Here is a 26,696-nt window from a genome sequence, read left to right as displayed (position 1 = left end):
TACATACAGTGGAATATTACGCAGCCACAAAAACAAATGAAGCAGGCCTACATGCTACCACATGGATAAACCTTGAAAACATGACGCTAAGTGTAAGAAGCCAGTCATAAAAGATCATGTATTATATGATTCCATTTATAAGAAATGTCCAGAAAGGGAAATCCATAGAGACGGAAAGTACACGAGTGGCTGCCTAGGGCTAGGGCAGAGGGGAAAAATAGCAACTGACTATTACAGGGCTTCATTTTAGGGCATGAAAGTGTTTTAAAATCAGACAGTGGTGATGGTTGCACAACTCTGCAAAAATACTGAAAACCACTGAATTGTATGTATATTTTAAATGAGTGGTCTGTAAGGTATACGAATTATTACCACAATAAAGCTGCTTCTGTATTTATAGTTTTACGTTTAAAATTTAATTACACTTGTAGTTCAACTTTACTACTCTACTACTGAAAATATAAATTTAGAGTGTATGAAGGATTTCCTCCAATTACATGATTCTAAATTGTCATATATAAAACACTTTACAATAACATTCTTTAATGAAGATATAAATTCATCAAGTAAATTACAAAGGAAACAAAAATAACAAGGACAAAATTACATAGTTTTGATACTTCATGAGACATAATTAAATTGTTCTCAAAGTTTAGCTGAACAACTATACAGTAATATTTTCAAAAACCTGTTTTTTAAATACAAAAGAATACCCTAACACAGTAGAGTCTCATAATGCCCTGGCGAACACCAATTTGATGCTTTAAGATTTTAATGTATTGTTAACACATTTTCAAACTCAGGCGAGTTTAGAAAAGTCTTCATATTGAATTCCTTCCACTCTGCGTCCTTTTAAAGGGCCCTACAAATTAAAATAATTTAAAAGAAGGTTAGAAACACACATTCCTAAAAGACAAAAAAATGACACCATGCTTATGGATACAAATTTGCCTTTTCTGTATCCCTAAAATATCATTAAGGTAGTTAACATTTGTATATATCTATGAATTTTAAGAATAATCTATGGCATCCTCATTAAGAAAATCTGTATTTTCTTCTGTGACATCTGACATACGTTATCAATAGATATTGTGGCAGAGACCCGCTAGCTGTTCAGTATCCTCTGCTTCCTGGATAAATAGCTAATTTCCCAGCTCCCTTGTGGTTAGCTATGGCCATGCATGGAGCTCGAAGCCCAGGGAAGCAAACAGAAGTGATGGTCCAAACGTGCTATCCCCGAAACACTATCTGCCAAGCTCCTTTTGCCTGCCCCATGCACACAGACACGGCAACTGGAGATGCCACTTGAGGGCAGTAGAGCCATTAGCTGGAAGGACCCGGGGTCACAAATCACCTCTTAGAAAAGAGTTCCCTGATCAAAAAAACCCATTTGGGGTTTTTAGAGTGAAACGTTAACTTCTACCATGTTTGTGCCATTGTCCATTTGGGGTTTTCTTTTTTTTATAGGAAATATCATTTTGTAAGCATTACAGATACTCAAACAGGTTTGTCGAGGTTGGCTGTCATAGTTACACTAGTCTATATTATAAAAAGAGTCCAACTTTAAATTTATTTTCTTCTTTCATATCGAACAAAAAGAGAAAGAGGAAAACTTAATTAATGAAAGATATCTTCTATCACTAAAGCGGATATAACCTGGGAACACAGAGAATATGGGCTGTGGACCCACACTCCCCAAGTTCAAATCTCACTTTCAACAATTGATTTAAGCTCTCTGTCCTTCAGTTTCCTCTCTGTGCCCCATTATCTCCCAGTGGGAATAATAGTAATGTCTCTATGATTGGGTTGCTGGGAAACATAAATGAGTCATTTCATATAAAATGACTAGACCTGGAATTTAATATGAGTGAGAGCTCAATAATTTTCAACTCTAAATATTATTTAATCTTTGGTTTAGCCGGGCGCGGTGGCTCACGCCTGTAATCCCAGCACTTTGGGAGGCCGAGGCGGGCGGATCACAAGGTCAGGAGATCGAGACCATCCTGGCTAACATGGTGAAACCCCGTCTCTACTAAAAATACAAAAAATTAGCCGGGCACGGTGGTGGGAGCCTGTGGTCCCAGCTACACAGGAGGCTGAGGCAGGAGAATGGCGTGAACCTGGGGGGCGGAGCTTGCAGTGAGCTGAGATCGTGCCACTGCACTCCAGCCAGGGGGATAGAGCGAGACTCCGTCTCAAAAAAAAAAAAAAAAATCTTTTGTTTAAACTTTGAGAGTTGGGTCAGGCACGGTGCTCACGTCTGTAATCCCAGCACTTTGGGAGGCCGAGGCGGGTAGATCACCTGAGGTCAGGAGTTTGAGACCAGCCTGACCAACGTAGTAAAATCCTATCTCTACTAAAAATATAAAAATTAGCTGGGCGTGGTGGCACACGCCTGTAATCCCAGCTACTCGGGAGGCTGGAGCAGAAGAATTTCTTGAACCCGGAGGCGGAGGTTGCAGTGAGCTGAGATCGCGCCATTGCACTCCAGCCTGGGCGACAGAGTGAGACTCTGTCTTGAAAATAAATAAATAAAATAAAATAAAAATAAAATTTGACAGTTAATCCTTTCCCTTGCAAAATATAACGTGATGATGATGATGATAATGATGACAATGATGATGACCCTAACCCTGGAACTGAGATTTTAACTTTTTTTTACTGCTTCCGTTAACAACAAATAATTATCATATTTAAAGGAATTAAGTTCCCAGATAAAGTATAACCTAGGTTGCATTTTTCATTATCGTGTTTAATGGTCTATGGTCAATTGCATTTTTCTGATAAGAACCACAAATCTGGAGAATAAGAAGGGAGCTAGACATTTGAGTTTATAAAGTAAATAGCTAAAAAGCAGAGGCTATTTAGGAACAATTTACTAGGTGTTAAAAATCTGCTTAATAAATGCATAAATTTCAAACATTACCAATGACATGAAAACTTAAGGTGCCAGAAATGATAAAAATAACCACTTGCAAAGTTCAAGTGGCGACACATGCACATACAGAGATATTTTTTTTTAATGAGGAGAGCCTCAAGAACAGTAGAAAAAAAATTAAGAGATAGATTCCCTTTTTTTTTGAGATGGAGTCTCGCTCTGTCACCCAGGCCGAAGTGGCACAATCTCGGCTCACTGCAATCTCTGCCTCCCAGGTTGAAGCGATTCTCCTGCCTCAATCTCCCGAGCTGGGACTACAGGCATTTGCCACCGTGCCCAGCTAATTTTTGCATTTTTAGTGGAGATGGGATTTCTTCATGTTGGCCAGGCTGGTCTCGAACTCCTGACCTCAGGTGATCCATCCCCCTTGGCCTCCCAAAGTGCTGGAATTACAGGGTTGAGGTACCATGCCCAGCTGGTAGATTCCCTTTTCTAAAAGAACTACATGTTGCTCTGCAATCAAACAGAAAGGCTTTTCATGTGGATTTGCTCCTAAGTTCTACCTCAGTACAGAAGATGAAACTGGGTCTACAGTGCAGAAGGTGAGAAATTAGCTTTTGATGAATGGACACAACCTGCAAACCAAAGGTATCGAGATGGAACTCAACACAGCCTCAACAGTAATCAGATGTTTTGTGTTTCCCTGAGATGAAAACATGAAACAGGATCTGCATTTGATAGTGCTATGGAATTAATAAGGTAAGTTTCATGCATGGTCCATGCAAAAAAAAAAAAAGAAATTAATAAGGGAAGGATAAGCAAATTGTCAAGGAAATACTGGATTTTCTATTGCCTTATGCTGATAGAGTCAGAGAAAATCTTAGAGTTTTTTGTTAAAACTCAATCTGCTAATTTAGTCAGACTGACACGTTCCTCAATGCCAAGTAAGAGTCCTTTTTCCCTTTTTTCCCCTTAGTTTACATTAGTGAGTAACAGTTAGCAAGTAACAGTTTCTAGGTTAGCATTGTCAGGATCAGACAGAAAAAAAAAAAAGAAAAGCTTGATTTACTGAAATGAGAATTCTCTCAAATAAGGACCTAAATGGTTTTTCCAGAAAACCTTCCTAGACACATATCCTCTAACAGGCCCAGGGGCTTAGGGGTCCTATAAACTCCCCAAGAGAACAAGGAAAATTTAGTAAATTATGTGCAACGTTTTGAAGAGTCTGAACTTCATTAAACTCTCTTAGTGATCTATTACTCCCAAGCTCCCCCAGAAATACTAAAACAGACTGTACTGGAGATGAAAAATTCTTTTGTTTAGCATCAAAGATATGCAGTGCAGTAGTTCAGAGTTTTAAAAGGAAACTTTCTTTCTGAAGGTATCTCAGGCCTCAGTCACAGACCTGTCAGTGAAATATCAGTTCTAAGTCAATAACCAACTTTATTTATATGTCAGAGTTCTTTAAATTACTGTATTGATCTCTGCTACCTTAAATCCTTTACGAAAAAAGGGAAGACATTTAAAAAAGTGGGTGACCTCTGTGGTTCCCTCCCTCTTGACAATGACTATACTTCCCCCACTAACTTCACTATACCAAATTGAGTTTTATATTCAATATGAGGGGAAAAAAGGATATAAAACGGTACCCATTATACACACTTTCATAAAACACCAAGATTGAAAAGGAACAGAGCAAAATATTCATGGGGTTTATTGTTGGGCTTGGGGATTATGATTAATTTTTATAATTATTTATATTAAATTAAAATATATTTTTCAGGTTTTAAGCGTGAGTAACATTTCTTTTGTAATCAGAAAACAAAATGCTTTAGCAATGGCACAGTCATTAGAGAAAATAAGCTTACAGATTTCCAAATAGGATACAAGGCTAATAAAAAACTCAAATTCTAAAATAAAGAACAATCCAATTAAAAACCACTATGGCACATTTTTAAAGCACTTTGAAATTTCTGTCTTTGTATAAACAAACGTACAGTTTCAATGACGATAGTAGCTGAAAAAGTCTTCTCATTGATGGATTCAAGGGTACCTTCATTTCCTCTGTAGCCTCCATTTAAAACTCGAATTCTTTTTCCTACGATGGAAAAGAATATACAAATTAATGCAAAGAAATATCTCCATTTTTCTTCTAACTTGTTACAGCAATGTACAAAAATGAACTACACTTAATAAACATAATAAAAAACAAAACTCTTTTTCTTAGAAGTTCTCTTTTTTTTTTTTTTTTTTGAGATTTTTACTCTTAGACTGCAAGGAATATGAGGTACTTGGAGAAAATGTTCAGAGCCCAGAAGTAATCAGAGAAACTTTAGGTTACTTTGTCTCTTGGCAAAATTCATAAGATGGTTTGGCAGTTTGACAAAACTTTAAAGTTATACCTACCATGTGACTGAGCCATTCTATGTATTCACCCAAGAAAAAAGAAACCAGATATCCACACAAAGCTTTGTACATATATGTTCACAGCAGTTTTAACAGCCAAAAGCTGTAAATAAGCCAAATGTCTATCAACAGATAACTGGGTAAACAAAGTGGTACAGGAGTCCCCCCTTATCCCAGGTTTTGGTTACTCTCAGTCAGCGCGGTCCAAAAATAGGTGTATACAGTACAATAAAATATTTTGAGAGAGAGAGACCACATTCACATGACTTTTATTATAGTATATTTATTATAATTACTCTTTTATTATTAGTTATTCTTCTCAATCTTTTACTGTGCCTAATTCATAAGTTAAACTTTATTATAGGTATATATGTAGGAAAAACACATAGTATATATAGTGTTTGGTACTATCCATGGTTTCAGGCATTCACTGGTGGTCTTGGAAGGTATAGGATAAGGGGGGAATACTGCATATCCATACAATGACATATAGCAAGAAAAAAGAATGAACTACAGATACATGCCACCACATAGGTGAATCCAAAATAATTATGCTGAGTAAAAGTAGTCAGACCAGAAAACAGGACACATTTATATTTATAGAAACTTAATTTATATAAAATTCTAGAAAAATAAGAACTGAATTACAGTGACAGAAAGCATGTCAGCAGATGCCGAGGAAGATGGGGGACATAGGAGCAGAAGGTAGGAGGGAGGGATTAGAGAGGGAAATGAGGGGATTTATCCATCATCTTGATTGCAGTGACGGTTTTATGAAGTAGGCAATGTTCAAACTTATCAAATTGTATACTTTACATATGTGTGATTTATTGTACATCAATTCTACCACAATTAAGCTAACACAAGTTTTTCTAATTTGTAAGAAAATTTTTACTTTAGGAGGAAAAAAGAATAAAGAATATGGCAATTGGAAGTTCCATGGTCTGATGTTATCACTACATTGGCAATGACACCCCCCAGGAAGATTCTGAGTCAGAAGCAAACAACCTGGTCAAAGTAGTGTTCGTACTCAGATACGGATAAGTTTCCAGAAGGCAAAGACAACTAAAGGGGAAAAAAAGCAAAATAACACAGACTTTCACTTGACTATCGCAGAGAGCTAAACAAATACATTACAGGTTGAACATCCCTAAACTCAAAATTTGAAAAGCTCCAAAATCTAAAATCTTTTGAGTGCTGACATCATGCCACAAGTGGAAAATTCCACACCTGACCTCCAGTGACAGGTCACTGTCAAGAAAGATGCAATCAAAATTACTTAAAATATTGTATAAAATTACCTTCAGGTCATGTGTGTAAGGTGTATATAAAACATAAATGAGGCTGGGTGCAGTGGCTCACGCCTGCAATTCCAGTCCTTTGAGAGGCTGAGGTGGGTGGATAACTTGAGATCAGGAGTTCGAGACCAGCTTGGCCAACATGGTGAAGGCCCATCTTTACTAAAAATACAAAAATTAGCCGGATGCAGTGGTGCGTGCCTGTCGTCCCAGCTACTTGGGAAGCTAAGGCAGGAGAATTGCTTGACCCGGGAAATGAAGGTTGCAGTGAGTCAAGATCGTGCCACTACACTCCAGCCTGGGTGACAGAGTGAAACTGTGTCTCAAAAATGAATAAAAAAAAATAAAATAAAACATAAATCAATTTTGTGTTAAGACATGGGTTCCAACCCCAAGATATCCAATTATGTATACGCAAATATTCCAAAATCCAAAATTGGAAACACTTCTGAGTGAAAGTCCAGGCATTTCAGACGAGAGATTCTCCACCTACAACCATAAGCCTAATATAACAAATGCTATCCATATACGTCTATGTTTTGTTTCAGAAAGAAAAAAAAAAAGTATTCCAGGAAAGGAAAATCCATTGACACCACAAAACAGCTTCACCAAGGAGCCAGTAAACTACGATGCCCTTGAATCCAAACAGAGATGAGTTACGCTGGCAGTTAATGTTGCCAAGACAGAAAAATAACTACAATCATCAAGCACTGTCAAAATACAGTGGCTTAAGAATGGAACCGCTCATTTTGATGGCATATGTATTAAATGGTCTGCAAACAGATTTACCTGGTGCTGGAATTACTGTCTCTAAATGAGTCTGGTCAAGTTTCAGCTTGTCTCCAGAATCAATCATCTTTACAACAGCTGTATATTTGTCAATTACTTCCTGTCATGTAAAATGAACACTTTTATAATAGAAGAAATAAGTGCACACTCATTTAAAAGGACAAAAGTAAGTGAAATGAAGACAAAGTATCAATCAAAAGATAGGAGTAACTCCTTCTATAAATGACACTATTTTCTAGATTCCATACATGATTTCCCAGCCTATGGTTCTCAATAAAGAACTCAATTCAAAGCTTAGTAAAGGTTTTCATTGGGAAAGAATAACAGATTGGTGATCCTGGAATAAGACTTTAAGAAATCTAACAAGAGGGGTAGTTTTGCCTAGCTTAATGTACAGTGGAAGAAGGGCAATAGGCATGCACAAGGCTGGGTGCTAAAATAAAACTAAATTTAGGAAAGGCAAAAAGGGAGAAAAGGCCTAGAATATTGATACAAACTTTAAATTATCAGAGTAGGCCGGGTGCGGTGGCTCATGCCTGTAATCCCAGTACTTTAGGAGGCTGAGGCAGATGGATCACCTAAGGTCAGGAGTTCGAGACCAGCTCGGCCAACTTGGTGAAACCCCGTCTCTACTAAAAATACAAAAGTTAGCCAGGAGTGGTGGCGGGTGCCTGTAAACCCAGCTACTTGGGAGGCTGAGGCAGGAGAATCACTGGAACCCAGGAGGCGATGGTTGCAATGAGCCAAGATCGTACCACTGCACTCCAGCCTGGACAACAGAGCCAGACTCTGTCTCAAAAATAAAAATAAAAATAAAAATAAAAATAAATAAAATCCCAGAGTAGCCAAAAGGCGGTCTCTCCAGCAAAACACAAGAAGTCCTCGTGAGACCTTGACAGTATAATTATTAGGCTGGTGTAAAAGTAATTGCAGTTTTTGCCATTACTTTTAATATATGGCCTATGATTAAAAAATAAAATACATTTTACTGATAAGCAAGGCATGCATGCTGAGGTTTTGAAGAGGTGCTGATGGGACTTCATACATACAATCTGTCCTAGTAAGAAAACAGATCAACGTTGAGTATAAACTATGGATGAAAAAGAAATATTTCTCCAACAATCATGAATTCAGCTTCCATTTCATGGGATAATCAAGAATTTTAGACAGAGTACTTCTGCTACCAGGACTTGATTTTCAAGAAATACCAAAATAGCTTCACTTAGTGACCCAAGCTTTTTTCACAAATTCCATTCATAATTGCATGTCCTTACCTTAACGATACCCTTTTTCTTATGATATTTCTCTCCCAGTTTTTTGGTTATAATTTTCACAATAATTTCCTAGAAAATAACAACAAAAAAAAGATGAAAGGAAAGACAGAAGTGATTGTTTATTTACTTCTTCCTTTTAAACTATGTTCACCCAAAACCACAGGAAAATGTAACTGCCCTGCCAAATAAGAAATGCTGGAGTTCTCTGCCTTCCCAACAATGGCAAACATTTCCTTAGCAAACTTTTATTCATTCTTCCCCTTTCTGTTCATCATGGTTAGCAAGAGGAAAAAAACATACACATGTATATACAAAATGTTTGATTTCTACATTGAAGAGTTCTGGAAATCTAGGACTGTTATCGGTAAATCTCAACTCTAGTACTTTATGTCTTTCGTAGATAGTTTCTTTCTCTCCATTGCAGGAAGTGAAAAGCACTGAGGTGTTCACTGCTGATAAAAACTCAGATTGCAAGAGACTCACTGGAAACTGCAAGGCACTGAGCCTTCAAGCTTATGCAGGACAGTTCTCACAATGCCTCTTTCTTATTAGGTTGCTTTGAATTTTGGTACAAATGGGATTCCTCCAGATTAGTTATAGCTAAAGGTATTGTTCTTCTGAGCATCTAATTCTCAAATGGGAGGAAAATCTGGACTTATTTCCTATTAATGAATTTGGAGTTTGCTTCTTTACCATTTTTTCCTGATTTGGATTAGCTGTCTAAGAGCTAATAATGAAAATTAAATTGCCTAACAATGCAATATTCACTGCAGAGATTGTATATTTTCTACTTCAAGTGAATATATCAAAGAGATGGTCGCAAGTACTTCATAAAGCCATGCTTAAAATCACACTAAGAAAACCTTAGGAAGGACTTTGGGGAGAGGGTATTTAATAGTAGAAAGATATGTTTAAGGAAGTCTCTCTTTTAAGACTTTCTAAATGAAGCCAATTAATACCAAAACAACTTCTCCAATTTAGCCATACTATTTTCTGGGCTAATTTCTCAAAGGCTCTCATGGGTTCACACTCCAGTCATTGGAAGATAATTCATTATACCACTGTACTTACTGGCCCTTGCCCACAGTAGATCTGTTAAAAATATTTCCTTTCTGAGTTTAAAAATTAAGCACAGTGGGCTGGGCGTGGTGGCTTACGCCTGTAATCCCAGCACTTTGGGAGGCCGAGGCAGGTGGATCACCCGAGGTCTGGAGTTTGAGACCAGCTTGACCAACATAGAGAAATCCCGTCTTTACTAAAAATGCAAAATGAGCCGGGCATGGTGGCCCATGCCTGTAATCTCAGCTATTAGGGAGGCTGAGGCAGGAGAATCGCTTGAACCCAGAAGGTGGAGACTGCGGTGAGCTGAGATCGCGCCACTGCACTCCAACATGGGCAATAAGAGCAAAACTCCATCTCAAAAAAAAAAAAAAGAAATTAGGCACAGTGGCTCAGGCCAGTAAATCCTGACAGCCTGGGAAGCTGAGGCGGGAGGATCACTTGAGGCTACTATGTTGACCAGCCTGGGCAACAGAGTAAAACCTCGTCTCTACAAAAAACACAAAAATCAGCAGGGCATTAGTGGTGCATGCTTGTAGTCCTAGCTACTCTGGAAGCTGAGGTGGGAGGATCGCTTGAAGCCAGGAGTTTGAGACCAGCCTGGTCAATAGAGCAAGACCTTGTCTCTATTTAAAAATAAAAAAAAGAATAAGACACTCTGAAAGTTTTATGAAAATGTCACATCTCAGTAAGTCTAAAATAGAGCATCAATAATCATTTAACAATATTGCTAAATGTTTAAAAACTATTTTAAAATTATTTTTTAAAACAATAATAAATTAATAAATAAGCAATAAAATATAAAACTCCCTTGAGTTTGTAAAATTAAAACCTGCTTTTCTCCACAATGTACCTATTAATAAATGGACAATTCTAGTTTCAGTAAGTTGTAAATTGAAAACCAACACTTGAGCATTTATAGTTCTACTCATTTCTGAAAACACAACCTTTTGTCTTATAGCAAAAATTGAAAATTTCTGGCTCAAATTCAAGATGTCCATAAACAAGTTTAGCACCAAACTTAAGGAACATTAGTCTATAAGCATGAAGTAACCCTCCAATAGAAGTGCAACCAATAATTAAAGATCTAATAGAAAGAAAAGTCATTATAAGTTATAACTAACTCTATCTATATAGATTATACATGTTTGAAAAGTTTAGTTACTTATACTAAATGCTAGTTAAATCATTCACTTAAACATACATTTAGAACTTAAGAAACTCCAACTGAATACTTACAGGCTGTAGCCAGTAGTCTGTTCGGGCAGTTCTTTTCTTTTCCTCTTCAATCTGTAGAACACATAATGTCTGAAAATTATCTCCTTAAAATTCTCATTGGACTTCAAAATACTATTCTATTTAACAAAATAACACCATAAAACTGTGAAGTCTTCTACTTCACAGAAGACCAACGACATAATTTGCAAGCTCTGATAAATACAAATAAACATTATTTGTCATTAGTTTTTGATTTTAAAAAACTTGCATTTTTAAAAGTATGTAATAAAGCAAGTCAACTGACCTAGGAAGCAAACAGACACAACCCCTTTTCCAGCTGCAAGACCAGCCCATACCTGCCCTCACCCCCTTTCTCCCATGTGACTGTCAGGAGCTGGAAAAGAGGCCACGTTTTCATGCAGTAAAATCGTAACGCATGGATCACATGGTTAAGCATACAGCCTGGTAGCAAACAGGGGGCTTCTTGTTCGAAAATGACAGTAAAGTTCATGAATGAAAGGGAAGAAAAATACCACCAAGAGGTAAATAAATGAGAGTGACCAAAAGAAAAGAGTGCTGTCTGGCTGTTTTGGCAAAAATATCCAATCCTTTTCTTTCTCAACTGCTTACAGTTAACCCTAAGTACCAATTTTCAATGGGATCAAACAATGTAATAATCCCTTGGTTGATTCGAAACCTCATTTTAGGCTGGGCACGGTGGCTCACGGCTGTAATCCCAACACCTTGGGAGGCCGAGGTGGGAGGATCACGAGGTCAGGAGTTTGAGATTAGCCTGGCCAACACAGTGAAACCCCGTCTCTACTAAAAGTACAAAAATTAGCCAGGCATGGTGGTGCACGCCTGTAGTCCCAGACACAAGAATTGCTTGAACCTGTGAGGTGGAGGCTGCAGTGAGCCGAGGTCACATTGCTGCACTCTAGCCTGGGTCACAGAGTCACACTCCATCTCAAAAAAGGAAAAAAACTCATTTTAAATCCTTCAACGTTTCAACAATGTTCTAAAATTAGTATTCATTATATTCAAAGAAGGTTGAAGGCTTTCCATTTTACTTTGAATAAAATTAAATTTAAAAATTCCCTGTCACAGCGTGCAAGACCTCTGTAGTGTTGGCCCTCCTGGCTCTGTGACCTCAAACGCCACCATGTGCTTGCTGCACTCCAGTCCCGTAGGCCTTTCCTTCGGATGCTTGATCGTTCCTGTCTAGGCACGGTTCACAGGATCTCTCCCCAGGCCCTACCCTCATACCTCCTTGACACTCAGCATTTTGTGATCATTCACTGGCTCACTGCTGAACAGCTCTGTCGTTAGAAGGAAAGCTCCATGACTAACAAGGACTGTTTTTCTTTCTACTTACAGACTCAGGGCCTTGCACAAAGTGCAGCATATAATAGGGACTCAGTTTCATAGTATATTCATCTTATATTTTACTTGAAGTTTTTTAGATCGTCCTGCATGGTGCGAGGACTAGGAACAGAGAAGACTGAACAGCCAGCCGGGGGCAGTGGCTCACACCTTGTAATCCCAGCACTTTGGGAGGCCGAGGCGAGCGGATCACCTGAGGCCAGGAGTTCAAGATCAGCCTGGCCAGCATAGTGAAATCCTGCCTCTATAAAAAATGTAAAAAATTAGCCAGGCATGGTGGCAGGTGCCTGTCATCCCAGTGACTCCGGAGGCTGAGGCAGGAGAATCTCTTGAACCTGGGAGGTGGAGGCTGCAGTGAACCGAGATTGTGCAACTGCACTCTGACCTGGGCGACAGAGAGAGACTCTGTCTCAACAACAACCAAAAAAAAAAAAAAAAACATGTCACAGGTTTCTCTTGCTAGCTAGGAGGTGCTAAGTGGAAGTCAAAGGCAACAGGAGAGTAGCGGTTGAAGGAGGGAGGCCAACCACGGAGGACTCCAATTTCTAATTGAATTCTACTGACCCTAACTACACAGGGAGTTTCAAAGACAGCACCTGAGGCATAAAAGGAAACTATAGGCAGGGCATGGTGGCTCACACTTGTAATCTTAGCATTTGGGAGGTCGAGGTGGGTGGATGACTTGAGGTCAGGAGTTCGAGATCAGCCTGGCCAACATGGTGAAACCCCATCTCTACTAAAAATACAAAAACTAGCCAGGTGTGGTGGTGGACGACTGCAATCCCAGCTACTCGGGAGGCTGAGCCAGGAGAATCATTTGAACCTGGGAGGCAGAGGTTGCAGTGAGCCAAGACCATGCCACTGCACTCCAGCCTGGGCAACAGAGCAAGACTCCGTCTCAAAAAAATAAAAAATAAATAAATAAATAAATAAATAAATAAATAAATAAATAAACCTATTTAGAGGGGCTCCAACTCCGGTTCAGGGAACTGTATGTAGTGAGGTCACTGTTCCCTAGTCCGTATATGATAATTTTCCTAATTTTCTATTAATCTAATAAATGGTGAAATGATTAATTTTCCTTGGGTTCTAAGGTGTCCATATGCAGTCCACAAACTGTACCTCCATGATTTCATCCAGTGCAGATTTCTTTTTCTTCTTTTCTTTGGACTGAGCTGAGCTCTGGGCAGATTCTTTTCGTTTCACTGATGCTGAACTTCCTATTGTCTTCAGTGCACTCGGTCCCAGAGTACTGACGAACAGGAGAATCATGCTTGTTACCAAGAACTGTACACAGATGAATGCTTTATGATGCGCAAAATTCACAATATAGAATAAATGTGTGACACGATTAATTTACAGGAGATGAGTGAAAACCACGGAGTACCTGTCCACATCTCTTACAGAACTATCAGCACCGGGTGAGCATTTAACCCATGCTGTCTTTAACTCTCTATACCTTCTCCTCACTCCTTCAGTCAGTGCTACTACACTTGACATAGTAAAATGATGGTAGTGAGCTTAGGCTTTGGTGTTGAGGCAGATTAGGGTTTGAGGCTACCTCTATTAGGACCTGGGGTAATTCACTTTCCTAAGCCTCAAATCTTCATCTATAAATGAAGATAATAACATGACCCAACTCCTAACTCAAATGCAATAATTAAATGACATGTTTTCAAATGACCGATTTAAGTCTAGCATGTTACTCTCAGTTCTGGTTTTGTAAAGCAAAATTCCAACATGTTACTTAAAAATTTTTAATTGCTCCCAACTGCCCAGGGTTGACAATGTAAATTCTTTTTTTTTTTTTTTTTTGAGATGGAGTCTCACTCTGTTGCACAGGCTGAAGTGCAGTGGCATGATCTCGGCTCATTGCAACCTCCACCTCCCAGGTTCAAGCAATTCTCGTGCCTCAGCCTCCCAAGTAGCTGGGATTACAGGCTCGTACCACCATGCTGGGCTAATTTTTGTATTTTTAGTAGAGACGGGGTTCCACCTGCCTTGTCCTCCCAAAGTGCTAGGATTACAGGCATGAGCATGAGCCACTGGCCTGGCTGACAGTGTAAATTCTAAATTCTTTACTGCCAATATACAATTGTCACCACTGGCCTCAGAATACCATTCTAGTCACCTTCCCTGACCTTCTATGTACACCAGTCACTAAGAACAATTTGCTATTGACTGAGCCATGCCCTATGCTTTGAGCCTCTGAAAATTTGCACATGCCTTGTTTTATAGCTAAAATAATCTCTCCTTTTATCCCCATTTGTTAAAATTCTTTAAGGTCCGTTCTTCCTGAGGGTTCTTGGATCTTGCAGTGTTTTGAACTGCCACAGTGCCTTGTGGCATGCATCACACTGCACCTTGTGCGATCATCATTTGTATGTATGACTCCTCTCTTGCAGTAGGGAGGAACCATCTATTTTTTCCTACGAAGTAGCAGTAACTATCTCGTAACTCACATGAAATAGATGCTCCATTAATATTTGCTGATCAAATGACTTTTACCCATCTAATCATTTAATGTGTCATATTTACAAAAGATGAAGCAAAGGATAAATATTTACACAAAGCTACCATGGAGCGCACCAAGAAAAAAAAGTATACGATTAGTAGAGAATACAACAGATTTATTATTTTCCTTTATTTGGACTTTAAAAAAGATACATTTAAAGGTAGCATTAGATTGATGAACTGCTGGGTTACTTTAAGTTTGAAGTCAACTAAAACCCCTACATCTTTTCTCAATGGAGAATTGTAGGTCAGGACTCCGTCACTCTGTTTTTATGGGAGTTGTTTCCTCTTTACCTAACTGTCAGGCTTTCCATTTACCTTTGTGAAATTTTACTTACTAGGTTTTGACCTGTAATTCAACCCACTGAACATATATTTAAACTCTGATTCTATTACTGAACGCATTTCGCAGGGTGTGACAACTATAAATAATGGACATGGGTTTTGCACAGGCCAAGTCCATGAAAAGCTAAGCTCTTCAACTTTCTACTTAAATGTTCTTTAGATTTAAGTATACTTTGAACAAGGGATCCAGGGATAATTCAGATCATAATCAACCACAGTATGTCTACAAAATAGGCACTAATAACCCTAGCAAAAGAGGAGTTAGGATTAAGTGGTTATTTTTGGCTTCAGTGATTACCACTTCCTCGTCTCATGTTCACAAACCACCTATTTCCTATCGTAATCTGTTTGAAATGCTTGTTAATCTATTATTTTCTGAAGATTTTTCTCTACTTAAAAAAAATATATTTGCTTATTTTTCTGCCTTCTGGCTCCTCTACCAATCTCCATGATTACTCAGAGGTTCTCAACAGTGAGTCCCCAAATATTAATACATCTATAAATTATTTCAGTATTTTGGTGTTAATCTCAGCTTAGACACTTGAGTTTATTTAAGGCTATTATTTACTCTTCTTAAAACTGAACTGGGCTGGCGTGGTGGTTCATGCCTGTAATCCCAGCACTTTGGGAGGCTGAGGTGGGTGGATCATTTGAGGTCAGGAGTTTGAGACCAGCCTGACCAACAGGGTGAAACCAAGTTTCTATTAAAAATATACAAAAATTAGCCGAGCATGGTGACGCATGCCTGTCCTCCCAGCTACTCGGGAGGCTGAGGCAGGAGAATCTCTTGAACTTGGAAGGCAGAGGCTATGGTGAGCTGAGATCATACCATTGTGCTCCAGCCTGGGCAAAAAGAGCAAAACTCTGTCTCAAAGAAAAAAAAGAAAAAGAAAATTTACTCAGCATCATTAAATGCTTAGAATGCGACAATAATGGGGGAAAAAAGACGACAAGAAGAGCCCAGCAAGATCTCAGGGTGAAGTGGGAAAACAGATGTAAAGGGCATTCCAGGAAGGGGAATAGCAGATATAAAGGCAAGAAAGGGTGAGACTCCAGGCTCATTTAGGAAAGCACAAATCAGTGAGCACAGCTGAGTGAAAACGGCAGGAGACACACAGGATCACAAAAGTCACTTAATAGTATGTAAAAAAATTCAAGGTCATCTCAGAGATGCCGAAACCAAGAGACGTTAAGAAATGAGTGACATGGTAAGAGCTGAAGTTTAGAAAGGTCCTTTTGCTGGCAATATCAAGATTCCATTAGAAGGGCGAGAGACTGAGACAGGGGTAAGGCGGAGTTAAAATAAAATCAAGGCAAGATATGAATATGAACAGATAGAAAATGGAAAGTAAGGCTCCTTGAACGGCCCTCATTTTTGCTTTCAGTAACTAGAGAGAATTCCAGCCCTTCTCAAAGGAGATAAAGAAGCCCAAAGAAGAAACAGAAACGAAAATCAAGTAAACTTTTTCAAGCAATAAGGGGGCTCATTTTCGTGCCTCAACATAGCCTAAAATGTCCACTTTGATATCTACATCATTTAGTTTATTCTAGGTTTTAGATATATAAGAGATATAAATCCACAGGAGAATGAATCCCAAACTATATTATGTACGATAATCTCACAGAAAAAAAAATCAGATGTCTTTCAGTTGTGTTATCTATGACACTATTTACATACTTATATTGTTCCTTATTCATGGACTCACGTCACAACATCTTAACTTATCAAATAAATTATCAAAATTGGTCAAATAAAACAAATCTTTTTTCTAATATCAAGGCGTGGCATAGGGGTACAGCAGGCTGAACAGACCCCCAAAAATATCAGGTCCTTATCCCTGAAACCTATCAATGTTACCTTATCTAAGAAAAGGGTCTTTGCAAATGAGATTAAGTTAAAGATCTTAAGATGAGGAGCTTGGCCTGGATTATCAGGGTGGATCCTAACTGCAATCATTCCTTTTCTTGTAAGAGCAAGGTAGAGGGAGATTTGACACCTGGAGGGAAAGGCGATGTGAGGATGGGGCAAAGAGACATTTGAAGATGCTGCTCTTAAATACTGGAGAGATGCAACCATGAGCCAAGTAACGCCAGTGGCCAACAGAGCTGGAAAAGGCAAGGGACAGATTCTTCCCCAGAGCACAGCCGGCAGGCAGGCTCCTTGATTTCAATCCAGTGATGCTGATTCGGAATCTGACCTCCAGAGAGAGAACATATTTCTGTTGTTTTAAGCCACCCAGTTTGTGGTAATCTGTTACAGCGACCATAGAAAACTAATACAAGGGAGGTCAATTTGGGGAACATTGGAACCCATTTTAACATCTATCTACATCTAGGAGTAACACATAATTCAAAAGAACAGACAGAAATGCATAACGTTCTAAAACAATAAGGCATGTGTGTTATATTTGAGCCTATCTTCCAGGTCATATCATGCCAATGTTAGACAATTCTTCCAGAATGTACCCAGATGTAGAACCCAAATAACCAATTTCTTGATTATATCTAATGTAGGTGTTAATTTTGAAATATTATTTTGATCAAAGTTAAGACATCTGGCAAATCATTTTAAAGCTGATCTATACTGCTGATTCAGCCTATCTATCTCCTTCCATACTCCTAGCCACTTATTCAATAGTGTAAATAAACAATGACCTATAAACAAACCTGAAAAACTTAGATCTTAAAAAAAAAACATGTAAAGTACTAAGTAAAATAGAAAATATCACCCTGTTTAAAAGCAAATTCCAGTAGATACTAGTCCTTGACTATCTTGTCTTACTCATCTTTTTTAACCTCCATGACAAAACTGAATGTACTGCATGTCAGAAATAGTGAATAAAGATTTGGTGAAAGAATACATTAAAAATTGCAAGAGAAGCAATGTAGAAAGTAGGTAGAACTACCTGACCACATGCTATGCCAGGTTTTGGCAAACAACAGCCTAAAGGCAAATGCCAGCTGCCACCTGCCACCAGCTTTTGTAAATAAATTTACTGGAACCCAGCCATGCTCAGTTCCTTCATGCGCTGTCCACGGCTGCTTCCTCACTACGACAGCAGAGTTCAGTTATTGTGACAAAGACATCTGCCCAAAAAAGCCTAAAATATTTACTGTGCGTCTCTTTACAGAAAAAGTGTGCTGACCCCTACCCTGTGCTAGACCATCTAGAAGGGCAGGTAATGATTACTGAGTGTTTCCTGGTATATTTACACTGTACTGGAGGCTAAGGAGAGAGGTTGATAATCTCTATTCTCAGAAAACTCACAGTGCAGCAAGCGAAAGAAAAATGCATACCCAGCTAACATTTAAACTGTGGCAAGTGGGCTAAGACAGGAAAATAAACAGTTTTATATAGCAAACAAGGAACCGTTAAATGGAGAAGGATTCATGGAGAAGCAAGTTTATTCATGTGAAACATATAATAAAAATGAGGCTTTCCTCACAAAACAGAATCATCTGATCACAGGCAAATAGGAAAAGAATAGTTGCTAGCTGGGCACAGTAGGGTGTGACTGTAATCCCAGCTATTGATACCTGGGAGGCTGAGGCAGGAAGATCACCTTGAGCCCAGGAGTTCAAGGCCAGCCTGGGCAACATAGCAAGACCCTATCTCTTAAAAAAAAAAAAAAAAAAAAAAGAACAATTGACACGAAAACAGTGCAACCAACAAAAACCAAAAAAAGGTGAAAACTACAACTACAATTAGAAAAAAAAGATTCACAATACTTTAAAATGCAGTAACCAATATTTCACAAAAATCCTAAAGTGTTAAGATATCCATGAATGATGCAGCTCACCTTGACTTGGAAGACGTTGCTCCGGATGAACTGCATGCTCCTTTACTCAAATTAAACGTGACTAGAAGAAAAAAATGTTATTCCACATGTACATTTCAGGAAAATCATAATAAAACTTCTCAGATAAGATACTACAAAGTGTTCACAGAGGATCTCAGGGACATTTTCAATAAACGAGAGCTAAAATGTTCCTATGCGGAGACCACATATTCCAGTAAAACGTCCCAGACTGACAATCATAGAACAGGAGGAACCTTGCACGCCATGTCACCGTGGCAGACCACACAGGCACTTCCCCGCTCTATCCCCATTTCCCCTGGGGAACAGTACTCCAATTCTGTTTAGGTCTCCATACCTCTTGCCTGTGGCTCGGGGGACATAACACCATTTTCATCTCTGGGGTAAATTCTGATTGTCTATACCAATCAACATAATCCCAGTGACTGCTTTTTGGGTGGACGTGTGACACAGTTCTGGTCAATGACATCTGAAAGGAAATCTATTGAAGGGAGGAGTGTTTTCTTGGAAAAGTATCCTTGCTCCTAACAGGATTCTAGAAGAGCATCCAGAGATGCTCTCTGCCACCCTCACGACAATGCAGAGTCTGCATGTGATGGCTGGCGTGTCTGCATGTGATGGCTGGCGTGTTGGCAGCTACCTTGTGTCCATACGGCATGCAGAACCTTACCTCTGAGATTCTTATTATGGCAAGATATTTCCTTATTGTTTAAGCTAACTGTAGTCAATTTTGTTACTTGCAGCTTCAGTTAGCCTATCTAATTAATTCATTAGTATTATCTTTTCATTAAATCAATAAGAACAATGTAACTCAGACAGATTGAATGTCTTACTCCCAGATAGGTTGACAAGTTGCATTTTTGACAAAACCAATATAAAAGCATCTATGTTTAAAAAAAGAAAGAAAAGAAAAAATGAAACTACCTTTCTCTTCATCATTTTCTCTGCTTAATTCCGTAAAAGTAGGGGCCTCCTAAAAAAAAGAAAGTTTTAAGGTTTTGGTGTACAGTGCATTTACTATCACCATTCAATAGGCCTAAATTATGACTTGCTACCTGTGTTGCCAGGCAGCTCTAACACGCAAGTGATTAAGATCCTAATGAAGAAATTACATGCTTTTGGCCGGATGTGGTGGCTCACGCCTGTAATCCCAGCACTTTGGGAAGCTGAGGTGGGCAGATCACGAGGTCAGGAGTTTGAGACCAGTCTGGCCAACATAGTGAAACCCTGTCTCTACTAAAAATACACAAAAAATTAGCTGGGCATGGTGGTGTGCACCTGTAATCCCAGCTACTCAGGAGGCTGAGGCAGGAGAATCACGTGAACCTGGGAGGCGGAGGTTGCAGTGAGCCAAGATTGTGCCACTGCACTCCAGCCTGGGCAACAGAATGAGACTCTGTCTCAAAAAAAAAAAAAGAAAAGAAAAGAAAAAAAAAGAAAAGAAAAGAAAAAGAAATTACATGTTTTTGGCCCAGTACGGTGGCTCACGCCTGTAATCCTAACACTTTGGGAGGCCAAGGCAGGTGGATCACCTGAGGTCAGACATTCGAGACGAGCCTGGCCAACATGGTGAAACTCTGTCTCTACTAAAAATACAAAAATTTAGCCGGGTATGATGGTGGGCGCTTGTAATGCCAGCTACTCAGGAGGCTGAGTCAGGAGAATCGCCTGAACCCAGGGAGTGAGTGTTGCAGTGAGCCGAGATCACTCCACTTCACTCCAGACTGGGTGAAAGAGTGAGACGAGCCTGGCCAACTTGGTGAAAACCCGTCTCTACTAAAAATAATTAGCCGGGTGTGGTGGCGGGTGCCTGTAATCCCCGCTACTCGGGAGTCTGAGGCAGGAGAATCGCTTGAACCTGGGAGGCGGAGGTTGCAGTGAGCCGAGATCGTGCCGCTGCACTCTCCAGCCTGGGTGACAGAGCAAGATGCTGTCTCAAAAAAAAAAAAACAAAAAACAAAAGAAATTACATGCTTTGGCTGGGCATGGTGGCTCATGCCCATAATCCCAGCACCTTGGGAGGCCAAGCTCAGGCAGGAGGAATGCTTGAGGCCAGGAGTTGGAGGCCAGCCTGGACAACATAGCAAGAACCCCCATCTCTACAAAAAAAAAAAAAAAAAAAAAAATAAAATTAGCCAGGCATGGTGGTGTATGTCTATAGTTCCAGTTACTCATATGAAGCAACAGGTTCACTTGAGCACCAGAGGTCAAGGGTGCAGTGAGCTGTAATGACGCCACTGCATTCCAGTCTGGTGACAGAGAGACACAGTCTCTCAAAAAAAATTAGAACTTACATGCTTTGCAAATATTATCCAATTGAGAATTATTCTAAATACCAAAAAGTAGCTTTTCTGTACCAAACGGCAGAGGTTTACCTATATTCTTATTTCTATTACAACTTAAACAGGAAATAACAAAAATATAAGGCAATAAACTTTAGGAAAAGCAAAAACTTTTTTTTTTTTAAGTCTGTTCAAGAACAGACTAAACTAATGAATAATCAATAGTGGTATATTGGAACAATGGTTACTTCTGGGAGATGGGGTATTAATCGGCAATGAGCATGAGGAAACCCTCTGGGATACTAGAAAAGTCCTATATCTTTATCTGGGTGGTGGTTCCACACGTTATCTGTCACTCTTTCTACACACATATACTTGTAAGAGTTCAGTGAACTGTACACATAAGATTAATGCACCTCATACACTTTAATCAATGTATGTTAGAGCTCAATAAACAGTTCAAAAACCACTCAGTTTCACATACACAGCAGGCTATATTTGCCTGCTCACACACAAGGGTTAGAATGTAAGCCACAAAAGGCTGGGCGTGGTGGCTCATGCCAGTAATCTCAGCATTTTGGGAGGCTGAGGAGGGGGGATCACCTGAGGTCAGGAGTTTGAGACCAACCTGGCCAACATGGCGAAACCCCGTCTCTATTAAAAATGCAAAAAATTAGCCCAGCGTGGTGGTTTATGCCTGTCGTCCCAGCTACTTGGTAGGCTGAGACACAAGAATCACTTGAGCCCACAAGGCGGGGGTTGCAGTGAGCTGAAATTGCGCCACCGCACTCCAGCCTGGGTGACAGAGTGAGACTCCGTCTCAAAAAAAACAAAACAAAAGTAAGCCACAGGAGAGTTTTTTGCACCTTTTGTTCACTGAGTATTCCCTGCACCTATAAGAATCCTGGCACAGTGGAGGCGCTGATAAATATATGTTGAAATAAATGCCTCAACCTAGTTATTCTAACACCTCAGCTCCTTCCCTCCCCATTCATCTGGCTTGCACCCACTGATTCTTCAAGACTCCTGGGCACTGAGGTTGTATCCACCCTCAAATACCCTATCGTTCCCAGGCCAGAGTAAACATTGCTTCTCTATGTTTCCACACGCTGCGTTTACCTCTAGTACTGAATTAATTATAATCAGTTGAAATGATCTGTGTATATGTCTTCCCATTAGGTAGCGTCTCTATTTAGATATAAGGAAATTGAGGTTTGGAGAGACTATGTAATTATACAAGATTATGAAGTTAGTAAGTCAAATGTGCTCTTGACACCAGGCTGGTTCTCCTCTTAGTTAAGGAACAGTGCGCACAGAAACTTGATTCAATGCTGAAAAAACACAAGTTGGCCGGGTGTGGTGGCTCATGTCTGTAATCCTGTCACTTTGGGAGGCTGAGGCGGGCAGATCACCTGAGGTCAGGAGTTGGAGACCAGCCTGACCAAGATGGTGAAACCCTGTCTCTACTAAAAATATAAAAATTAGCTGGGCGTGGTGGCGGCGCCTATAGTCCCAGCTACTCAGGAGGCTGAGGCAGGGGAATTGCTTGAACCCGGGAGGCAGAGGTTGCAGTGAGCTGAGATTGTGCCACTGCACTCCAGCCTGGGTGACAGAGCAAGACTCCGTCTCAAAAAACAAAAAAAACAAAAAACCAAGCCATTGTGCTTCTTTAGACCTTTGGACATTGCTTCTCAGGATGATATTGCTTGCCCACCTGTTCCTTCCCTTCCAGGCCTCTTCTCACTTGTTCTTCAATAAATTTGGCAGTTTTTTCTTCATCATCAAGGTCCTGCTTTTTCTTTTTCTCCAGTTCCAGTTGCCGGCGAATAGTTTCTGGGTCCCTGTCTATGTACTGAATATACCAGCCTTTTGGTGTCTCATCCACTTTGCACAAGCCTTAAAAAAACAGCCGCCACTATAAATTAGCATACAATCAAAGCAAAACATAAATATGAATGTGTTTCATCGTTGCATATTTATTCATTCAAATACACTCAAATCAGGCCGAGCATCGTGGCTTACACATGTAATCTCAGCACTTTAGGAGGCTGACACAGGTGGATCACTTGAGGTCAGGAACTCAAGACCAGCCTGGCCAACATGGTGAAACCCCGTCTCTACTAAAAATACAAAAATTAGCTGGGCATGGTGGCACACACCTGTAATCCCAGCTACTCAGGAGGTTGAGGCAGGAGAATAGCTTGAACCTGGGAGGTGGAGATTGCAGTGAGCTGAGATCGCGCCACTGCACTCCAGCTTGGGCAACAGAGTGAGACTCAAGTCTCAAAAACAAAACAGAACACCAAATATACTAAAATACATGCAAATACACAAATTCATGCAGCAAATGGGATTTTCCATATTTATATTTAATGAAATTTAGATACTATATATGGATTCAACCAACTGTGGGTGAGAAATATTCAAAAAAAGAAAAACGAATGGTTGCATCTGTACTGAACATGCACAGACATTTTTTCCTTCTCATTTTTCCCTAACAATAGAGTATAAAAACTATTTACATTGTATTAAATACTGCAAGAAATCTAGAGATGATTTAAAGTACGAGGGAGGATGTATATAGGTTATACGCAAGTACTATATCATTTTATTTTATATAAGGGACTTGAGTATCTGTGAATTCTGGTTATCAGCAAGGGGTCCTGGACCCAATCCCCGATGGATACCGAGAGACAACTGTATTATCTTGCATAGTGTTTATTCAATTCTATCTAAGTATTTAATATCCAATGGTTATATGATGTTCTATTAACTTAAGGCAGAAATTATGCTCCCAAAATGGAATCAAGTAACATGATGAATAAGCAAAACATTGACCCAATTTTTTTTCTTTTCTTATCCCAAACATCTCATCCTACAAAGATTAGACATGGGAAAGAAAAAGCAACTTTGAAATCTCATTCTTACCTTCTCTGCCCAGCCACTTAGTAAAATCGGTCAGAGTTTCCCACTGAGTTGCATTCATATGGATGTGCTCTCGGTGGCTGATGTATTCATTGTAGACAATGTTGTTGTGGACCCTTTTAGTGCCTGAGAACAAAATACGACACTGATGATCCTCAGAAGATTATGCGATTTATAAAGTTATTATTTGCACAATACTTAAAATATTTACCAAAGCGTCTCCTGAGAAGTTCTAAAAAGTCATTTCGGAATTCCCTAATAAAGAAAGAAAGGAAAGCATTAAGGTAATTTCTACAAACATAAAGCATCATCTTTCTGAAATTTAAGCAGTAGTATAGTTTTTTGTTTTTGTTTTCTTGGAGATGGAGTCTCGTTCTTGTCACCCAAGCTGGAGTGCAATGGCGCAATCATGATCTCAGCTCACTGCAACCTCCACTTCCCAGGTTCAAGTGATTTCTCTTGCCTCAGCCTCCCAAGTATCTGGGATTACAGTGGTCTACCATCACGCCCGGCTAATTTTTTTTTTTTAATTTTTAGTAGAGATGGGGTTTCACCATGTTGGACAGGCTGGTCTCAAACTCCTGACCTCAGGTGATCCACCTGCCTCAGCCTCTCAAGTTGCTGGGATTACAGGCATGAGCCACTGCATCCAGCCAGTATAGTTTTAATGCCCAAATGATATATGAAACATCTACATGAATATGGCTATGAACCTTTAAAAACTGATCAAGGAAAGAACTCCAAAAGATTACAGCTTTTAAGGATTAAGTTAAAAGACAGTTTGGAGTTGAAATGTTTTGTCTTGGTAAAGCAGTCATAGAAAAAGTTACCACGTACCTTTGGAATGGTTCCTTCATGAAGTCTGTTAGTGCCACTGATGGTGGCATAATGACCCCAGTCTATCTATGATAACAAAACTGCCCTGATTCCACGTGAAATTGGCACTTAATATGTGGCTCTGAGCTGGGTACACTGTAGTAAGTGCTAGATAAACCTAGGTGAATAAGACATAAATCTTAACTTTCAAGGAGGTTACAATCTAGCAGAACCAATCATAATGAAAAAGAAACGTAACAAAATACCATTGAAAGAGTCACAGGAGACGCCCAGAGGTGATTTTATTGTGGGCGGTGAAGGATAAGTAGAACCCTAGAGGTGAACTGCAAGAGAAAGTTCTTTCCAGCTGGCAAAGAAACATGAAAGCCTCACATATCTGAGAAATGGCTTAATTTGACTAAAATTTATGGCTGATAAAAATCAGAGTGAGAGGGAGGGTAGAGTAGAATAAGGGAGATGATGTGGCTGGAAAACCAAAATAAGGTTTGGCTAATTTTTGAAGTACCTTGAATGTCACGCGAAAGAGGCTGAGTTTTGTGCAGTCAATAGAAAAGCATTAAATAATTTTGTTTGGGCCGGGTGCGATGGCTCATACCTGTAATCCCAGGACTTTGGGAGGTCAAGACAGGAGGATCACTTGAGCCCAGGGGTTCGAGACCAGCCTGGGCAACAAAGTGAGACACTGTCTCTAAACAAAAAAAATTAAAAAATTAGCCAGGTGTGGTGGAGTGCATCTATGTTCCCAGCTACACGGCAGGATGAAGCAGGAGGATTGCCTGAGCCCAGGAGGTCAAGGCTGTAGTAAGCCATGACTATGCCACAGAACAAGACCCTGTCTTTAAAAAAAAAAAAAAAAAAAAAAAAAAAAAAAAAGGCTCAACACATTGGCTCATGCCTGTAATCCCAGCACTTTGGGAGACTAAGGTGGGCGGATCACGAGGAGGTCAGGAGATCGAGACCATCCTGGCTAACACGGTGAAACCCCATTTCTACTAAAAATACAAAAAATTAAATGGTGTGGTATACGGGTGCCTGTAGTCACAGCTACTCGGGAGGCTGAGGCAGGAGAATCACTTGAATCTGGGAGGCAGAGGTTTCAGTGAGCGGAGATCATGACATTGTACTTCCAGCCTAGGGGACAGAGTGAGACTCTGTCTCAAAAATATATATATATAAATATATATACACACACACGTATATATATACACACACACGTATATATATATACACACACACATATATATAGTATTAAAAATTTTTAAATATATTTTTAAAACTTTGGAGAAATGTGTTAAAATCTGGTAGACAGCAGAGAACAATAATTCTCAAATTGTGGCCTCTAGACCAGCAGCATCAGCCGCTGAGAACTTGACAGAAACTAAGACTCCAGCCCTGCCCCAGACTGACCGCCTCAGAAGTTGGGTGACTCTGATGCACTCAGCAGTTTGTGAATCACTGGTATAAAACACGTACAGAAGGGGCTGAAGCTGCAGGCTGGGCGACCAGTGAGAACCTCACTAAAATACTTCAGGTGAGAGATGCAGAGAACTACTGCGAGGCCAGTGAGAATGGAAAGGACATAGTATAAAGGACGTTGTGCAGGACAACTGACAAATGGAAATTCCAAGAGGACTTGTGGTTTACAGCTGAGGAGTGTGGGAGATGGCTAT

At 39.7% G+C, this 26,696-nt stretch overlaps 1 protein-coding gene across 2 annotated transcripts in view; it reads right to left on the bottom strand.

The window, feature by feature from the left end:
* Positions 1 to 393: 393 nt before the first annotated feature.
* KIN (Kin17 DNA and RNA binding protein) overlaps positions 394 to 26,696 on the bottom strand; it is a 35,349-nt gene continuing 9,046 nt past the window's right edge. Inside the window, exons 3-13 of one of the 2 annotated variants that reach the window (XM_003903371.5) lie at positions 24,401 to 24,444; positions 24,193 to 24,315; positions 22,979 to 23,160; positions 19,907 to 19,955; positions 18,965 to 19,025; positions 13,428 to 13,557; positions 10,944 to 10,994; positions 8,646 to 8,714; positions 7,372 to 7,471; positions 4,876 to 4,976; positions 394 to 862 (exon numbers count right to left, since the gene is read on the bottom strand). In XM_003903371.5, the coding sequence (XP_003903420.2) occupies positions 800 to 862; positions 4,876 to 4,976; positions 7,372 to 7,471; positions 8,646 to 8,714; positions 10,944 to 10,994; positions 13,428 to 13,557; positions 18,965 to 19,025; positions 19,907 to 19,955; positions 22,979 to 23,160; positions 24,193 to 24,315; positions 24,401 to 24,444 (973 nt within the window). In that variant the 3' untranslated portion in view covers positions 394 to 799. Of the gene's footprint in view, positions 863 to 3,290; positions 4,977 to 7,371; positions 7,472 to 8,645; positions 8,715 to 10,943; positions 10,995 to 13,427; positions 13,558 to 18,964; positions 19,026 to 19,906; positions 19,956 to 22,978; positions 23,161 to 24,192; positions 24,316 to 24,400; positions 24,445 to 26,696 lie in introns of those variants that run through there. The other variant, XM_021943034.2, reaches the window with a different exon arrangement.

This window comes from Papio anubis, chromosome 11, assembly GCF_008728515.1.
Source record: "Papio anubis isolate 15944 chromosome 11, Panubis1.0, whole genome shotgun sequence".
In the NCBI taxonomy this organism is placed as follows: Eukaryota; Metazoa; Chordata; class Mammalia; order Primates; family Cercopithecidae; genus Papio; species Papio anubis.
This window is presented reverse-complemented; position numbering and strand designations above follow the sequence as displayed.